This window comes from Trypanosoma theileri, assembly GCF_002087225.1.
Source record: "Trypanosoma theileri isolate Edinburgh chromosome Unknown TM35_Tth_44_V1, whole genome shotgun sequence".
In the NCBI taxonomy this organism is placed as follows: domain Eukaryota; phylum Euglenozoa; class Kinetoplastea; order Trypanosomatida; family Trypanosomatidae; genus Trypanosoma; species Trypanosoma theileri.
Genome location: NW_021639886.1, coordinates 17,516 through 24,262, shown reverse-complemented (window position 1 = coordinate 24,262; position 6,747 = coordinate 17,516). Strand labels below are relative to the sequence as shown.

Below are 6,747 nucleotides of genomic sequence, written 5' to 3'. Positions count from 1 at the left end.
CAAACTGATAGTCTAAGTGTTTGCTTAGGTTGTTTTCGTTCTTTATTCAATCGAGATCGTTCTTTTCGCGCCCACCCACCACATCCCTGTATTTTTCTCATTGTTCGGGTTTTTTTCTTTTTTTTGAAATTCGTTTTTAGCCCGAGAGCGTGGTTAAATTTTGACTTGTTTGTAGACATCTTGGTTTTTCAAAACCTTCGTGGTTTTTCTTTATGATTTAAAATCAGAATGCGTTTTTAGAAGCAAATAAATGAATTAAAAATTAAAGATTTTGAATTATGTTTTATGAAGTAAAATCAAAACGCGTCTTCAGAAGTAAATAAATGAATTAAAAATTAAAAATTTTGAATTATGTTTTATGAATTAAAATCAAAACGCGTCTACAGAAGTAAATAAATAGATTAAAAATTAAAAATTTTGAATTATGTTTTATGAAGTAAAATCACAATGTGTTTCACAATGTAAATAAATGAATTAAATATAAAATTTTTCGAATTGTGTTTTATGAAGTAAATTAAATGTGTTTTCAGAAAGTAAATAAATGAAAGAAAAACATAATTCGAAACTTTCTAAATTTTTCTTTCCGTCTAGAGAACCGGCATGCAGTGCTGGAGAATCCCGAAGCCGTGGATGCAGTCTTTACCACGTTTTTTCTTCCGGCCTCCGATCATGAGACTGTCCATCACCTTCATTTCATTGAGGTGAAACAGCAGCAGTATCTTTTTTCAATGCCATTTTGTATTCATTAATCTTCATTGTTGTTACTATGACTTACGCTTTTTCTTAACTTTTTTCCTTTATCTCGCGATAAAGTTTTTGAGTTTTTTCCGTAAGCCATGATTGTTTCATGCAAAACATTTTTTCCATCAAGTGAACTGTCTAAAATGACTAATCTTAGTCCACAGTAAAATTTCACAACAAAAAGAAACATCAACGACGCCCAGCGGAGGTGTGTGCCGCATTTGTTTTGAAGTATGAATGAACCTGTCCGCCACGCCGGATCTTCAGTTCGTGGGCTTTCCCATAAGCTTGGCTCATGGGAAGAAGAGTGTCAGAAGAGTTTTGGTTTATATTGAGGGTAATGTGGATTTTCAGGGTGAAATATGGAACGGTCTTTAAAGTGATTATGTTGTGATATATTTTTATTATATAATTTGTTCAAGCTCAAGCAAAAATCATTATATTTAATTTACTGCAACACTAATGTGTATCTCTTACTTTCATGATTTCTGTTTTCCTACACACAAACTGATAGTCTAAGTGTTTGCTTAGGTTGTTTTCGTTCTTTATTCAATCGAGATCGTTCTTTTCGCGAATGCGGGGAAATGAGAAGAGTGCCGAGCACCAAAGTGGTGACTCCACCACGCTCAATGAAGCATTGCTCTCCACGCTACTACGTGAAAACATGTATAAATTGCAGCCGTGGAGACAACAAGCCGACGAATATAGTCGAAGGTACGACGATTTATTCCAACGTGTGGAAAAACCCGAGATACATGCGATTTTAGTGAAGACGTTCGAAGAAAGGATGAAATCCAATATGCCACTTTCACAAGATGTGGCTTTCATCCTCATGACACTCCTCTACAGCGGATCAAACCATCCTCACCTTGTGCTGGCTGACATGCTACTAAACATGTCCCCTGATGATCGTCGCACTATGCACAATTGGGCGGTATATAGGGATGCCAATGACTTTGTAAAGGAGTCCATGGCAACAGCCATCGCGTCCGGCAAGCTTGCCTTCCCTCTGTTTCCAGGCACAGAAATGGACACTCAGAACCGTTGCCTGATTGAAGATGCTATGGGAGCAAAACGACTGGCGGATATGGGGGAGAAAACCATGGAAGGTGGTGGCCCATCCGAGACAAATGAATTCAGCAAGAAACAAACAGGGAAGTCACTCTACTCGAGAAGCGATGCCCTGTACGACCAGTCCCCGCATGCAACCAAATCCCTCTGTGGAGGCGAGCCTTTTATACCAGTATTCGATGGTAACAATAATCAAGCCGGATACTGGGACGGAGCACCGGTCAAAGAGAGATTTGACCAATTGTACAAGGAGATACAATATCTACGCTCCGAGTTAAAGGGTGTACGGGCTTCTGCTAACAATGGAGGTGGCAACTACGCAGGAAGAAGCAACGGAAGCAACCGCCGCGGTCGAGGTGTTGACAATGGCCAGCGCGGCGGGCGACGTAGTGGACGCGGTGGTGGCTACAACTACGGCATGCATGGCGGTAACGCAGACTACATCGACGAAGACCTTTACACGACACACGAGACAAATGTAGAGGCAAAAAACTGAAGAGGTGCTCGCCACTCAAGCGCGTGGTATTGAGTGGTGGCACCATGATAAAAGGAAAAACCACGAACTTTGACCTTGACCTCATCTACAAACAGTACCTGCCTCCTGATTCCGTTTTTCCATGCGTTGAAGTGTGCTCAATCAATGACTGCTCGATTGGCACTCTGAAATATATGGCAAACAAGGCGGCAAAGCAAAAGGAGACGACAGACGCAACGAGAGGCGAGGAACACCGTGACGGAGGAAGTGGAGTTGTAAGTGACAAGCGCTACAGCCACAACACCACTGGACTTATTTACATCCCGCTCTTCACACGATCCCATTGGATTGCGGGGGTTTTTTCATTATCCTCCCAAGCCGCACCATTAAACAATATAAGTCAGAAACAACAAAAACGTAAAGCGTATGTGCTACGTGTTTACGACTCGGCACCGTCACCGCCAGTGGAGCGCGATGTACGACGTGCTTTCAGACCGTACGATGACAGCATCACGGTCGAGTTTATTCCAACTCCAAGACAAGTGCGTTTTAGCGAAGACTGCGGAATTTTTATGTCTATGCGCTTCTTTGCGTTTGCGGTCAGGGTGAATGTCCGCATCACGCCCGGTCTGACCAAGATGGTCCGATTTTTGTTCAACACAGCGCTTCGCCACTGCGAGGAACCGCCGACACGCGCTGTTTTCCTATCGAGACTGAAGCGCCTTCTGGAACTACGAACTGATAACGAACGCCAGAGCATTTTAGACGACACTATAATTGAGTGGCGACAAAAGCAGCAGCAACCAACACATCAACATTTGAAAAACTCATCGCGACATGACGATGGGAGAGAGTGTCTTGACGGAGGGGCAGGCGCCCCACAGCCCTCACAACAACAAGGGCAACGAACAACCGACGCGAACGATGACGGAGCTGTTGGCAACGCGGTGCGATCGACCACTGGAAACGAGGAGTTGGTAGAACCCATGGAGTGGTCCCAACCCCAGAGCGAGGATGAAGAGCCATCGCAAGAAGGAGAAGAAGAAAATGTAACAGGACTTGGTGGTGTGGATACGGTGAGGGCGGACACCAAGTTTCCCACTGAACCCAAGCACCGGCTGATTGCGCACCAGGCTCGTCGCGCTCTACTTCGCGCGGATCTCGGCTGGGATGTCCATCGTCGTCGCAAGAATACCTTCATTGTGACCGCTCTCGCGCTCGTCTCGGTTGGAACGGGCGATGAAAAGGAGCTTCGGCCCCAGACGATCACCAATTTTCGCACCACCAACCAGTTGAAAGAGAAGACCGAATTTGACCTGTCCACCGTCTTTGACGTATTGCAACTGCCTTATTTCTCCCTTCAATGCAACGACCATCGCCCACGGGCCCAGCAGAAGCGCTCGAACAAGACGGACGGCAATCTGAGAGCACATGGGTTAATTCTGGTGCCGACGACGCCGCACCTGCTCACGACGAAGGAGGCTCGCGACTCGCTGGCAGCGCTCTACGTCCGCGGGCAGGAGGGGCTTGGCATGCCTACCACACTGCAGTTCAACCAGACCAACTACGCTTTCCGGCTCGGTGCAGCCCTCTGCCGCCACTACCCCGAGAAGAAGAAGGACAAGCAGAAGAAGAAGAAGACGCCGGACGCGGAAGAGACCGCCTCCTCTGAGGCAGACGGATCGTGGGAATTCTCGCTGACAGAGGATGCGTCGCAGGCGTTATGGGGCGTCTATCTTCCCTCCCGCTGGCGCACCTACGGGGCGTTGGCGGACATGGAGTCCGGGCGAACCGCCAAGCGGACGGCGAGTAAACAGCAGAGCAGAATGGCGGCCGACAACCAGCCGACGAAGAAGAACAAGAAAACGAAAAAGAAAAAGGTGGCGACTCGACGACACATAGATGTGGACTTGGACGCCGAGGATGAAGAGGCAAGCTATCATAAAGCCGATGGGAACGATAGAAATAACAACACGACGACGGAGGTGCGTTACGACGATGATGGGAGACAGGCCAACGGACACCAGAGTTCCTCACGTCAACACCGCAGAAACCGCCGCCGGAACAATAACAACAGGGACGAGGTTGTGGAGGCATTATGTGACACGCCGGAGCTTGTGCTCAGCAGTATCACGGTCCCGTGTTTAAACGTGCCGGGCAGGACGTGCCTTGGAAAGAGCCCGTTCTGCCCAAGAAAATGGTTAGTCTTTCCAGAGAAGCCCAAGCACATCCACGAGGTGACATGGAGAAGCAAGACGGAACAGACGCGCCAGCGCCACCTAAACTGGCTGCGCGACCTGCAGGCGATGCCGGACGATCTTCTGCGGTACCACAGTCTCGCCTCGGCGATACTGGAATTCGTGTTTCGTCTGTACAGGGACGGTCACGCAACGTGGTCGACGATATACGGCAACATGATGCTGATTGCGGGTGCCCTGAAGGATCTTCCACTTTACACGAATGTGCAAGAGAGTATCGACCTAAACAAGGACGTGGAATGGAAGTCGGCGATGGCCTGCATACGCCGGTACAAGCAGATGCAGCCCACCAAGGCGCCGACACCCCTCTCCGCCGAGAACTACTGCAAGGCAAGGAAGGTACTATTGCGGCAGAGTCACTCCTCCCCGCTGGCGGCGCTGTTCCTCGCCCTCATGTGGAACTGCGCGGCCCGAGCGGGCGATATCACTACCCTATTGAAGCGAGATGTGCAGCTATTAATGCAGCCGCTGAACGGAGACAAAGCAAACGACAATACCAGCAACAACAAGGGACAAAACAGGAAGGCGCCGCTACCTCACCTGCGCGTGGTGTCGAACGCCGAGGGCGTCCCACAGCGCTACCCAGTTCTGGTTTGGATGGCACGAGGCAAAGCATCCCACTTTCGGACCCCGTACGAGGTGACGGCCACGCTGGCCGAGGACGAAGCGCTCATCCTGCTCAAACACATGGACAGCATCAAGAAGAAGGGCGCTCCGCTCTTCACGAGCGAGGACTCCAGCATGGTACGCAAGATGGTGTCAAATGTACTCAAATCCATCGATCCGAAAATGGCGCTGCCATCAGTTCGCAAGGGCGCGATCAGGTACTGCGCCAAACTGGGCATGACAATGGAGGAGCTGCGGCTCATGACGGGCCACACCCAGGACTCAACACTCAATATCTATCTCGGACGTGGCCAGCAGACAATTATGGACGCCGCGTAAACACAGGCCAACGACGAGGAGCGCCTCCCCTTGTAAGCACAAAGCACATTGGAGTGAAGGCACCAAAGGCAGCAGACCTGGGTATTCGCGACCGCGACGTGTACCTGCTGATGCTGGATCTCAAACGGCAGCAGCAAGTACCAGACGCAAACGAAGTAGCAGCAGACGTTGCTGGCGAAAATATAAACGAGTGGCCCCTGCACCTCAAGCATACCACTCCACTCGACACGGAAGCGGTGCGGCAGATGACAACTGCCCACGCACACACGAAAGCATTTCTAGAAGAAGCGTACCGCTACATCACAGTTGGTGCCTCGCCTGACCCATACCCTATACCGCACCTCGTGCAGACGTCACGCACCATCAAGACGACCAAGATGACGAAGGAGGACCTCCAGAAGGCCGTGAGCATGGGCAAATTCGAGCCGTGCCTCGACGAGCACGGTCAGCCGATTGCTCATTTCGACAACCGCACTGGCATGATCCCGACGGGCTACTACGGTGTCAATGTGTTCACCGTCCCGGAGATGAAGGGACGCAGACGACTCATCACGGAGCCACACCTGAACGCGGTCATGGACAAGGCAGACATGCCGCAGGTAAAATACCCGACGCGGCTTGGGAGGCGGCAATCGCTACGCTATGCCAAGTACATGTTGCAGATTGACTTTGAGGCTTTCTACGATGCGATCCCACTTCCTGCGGCACTGCGCAACAAGTTTGTGTTCCGGTGCGGTGGCAGTTACTACCGTTTGTGCACGCTGCCCACCGGCGCGCGGTGGAGCGTGGCCGTGGGCCAGGCGACCACGTGGGTGATTGTCGACATTGATACCCCTGTGATTATACACACGATGATCGACAACATTTTGATTGCGGCCAAGGAGGGCCAGGAGGAGGAGTTTGTGCGCGCGGTACGACAGGTGTTGCTGCGCATTCGTGCGGCAAACCTGCTGACCTCACCGGACCGCGAGGAACTACTTCGGTATACGGAGGAAGAATTATTACATCTCGCCACGCAGAACAACGTATTTCTTGGCGAAGAGTACATGTGGAACGGAACCGAGCGGGTGGTACGCAACTCAGTCAAGACGGTCGCGAAGCTAATGCTGAGTTCGACTCCAGATCGGCAGCACTCCATACGCACGTTCGTATCTGTGGTGTCCCTGGTGTGCTATGCAATTCACACGACGCGACTAAACCCGGCAAAGATGTTCCGACTCTTGCGGGCCTACCGATACTTTTACCGACAGGTGTCTG

The 6,747-nt window shown here is 50.4% G+C and overlaps 3 protein-coding genes across 3 annotated transcripts; all 3 read left to right on the top strand.

Annotated features, from left to right (window-relative positions):
* Positions 1-1,315: 1,315 nt before the first annotated feature.
* Positions 1,316-2,308, top strand: TM35_000441040 (uncharacterized protein; the record flags this gene model as incomplete). The annotated part of the gene is made up of 1 exon (XM_029030113.1): positions 1,316-2,308. The coding sequence occupies one exon, from the start codon at positions 1,316-1,318 to the stop codon at positions 2,306-2,308; it is 993 nt and encodes a 330-aa protein (XP_028878514.1).
* A 44-nt stretch (positions 2,309-2,352) lies between these two features.
* TM35_000441030 (TATE DNA Transposon) lies at positions 2,353-5,490 on the top strand (the record flags this gene model as incomplete). Its single annotated transcript, XM_029030112.1, has 1 exon — positions 2,353-5,490. One exon carries the CDS (start codon positions 2,353-2,355, stop codon positions 5,488-5,490), a length of 3,138 nt encoding a protein of 1,045 aa, XP_028878513.1.
* A 110-nt stretch (positions 5,491-5,600) lies between these two features.
* TM35_000441020 (TATE DNA Transposon) lies at positions 5,601-6,746 on the top strand (the record flags this gene model as incomplete). Its single annotated transcript, XM_029030111.1, has 1 exon — positions 5,601-6,746. A coding segment is annotated over one exon (1,146 nt), but the record flags the coding sequence as incomplete, so codon positions are not given.
* Between the last annotated feature and the right edge of the window lies 1 nt (position 6,747).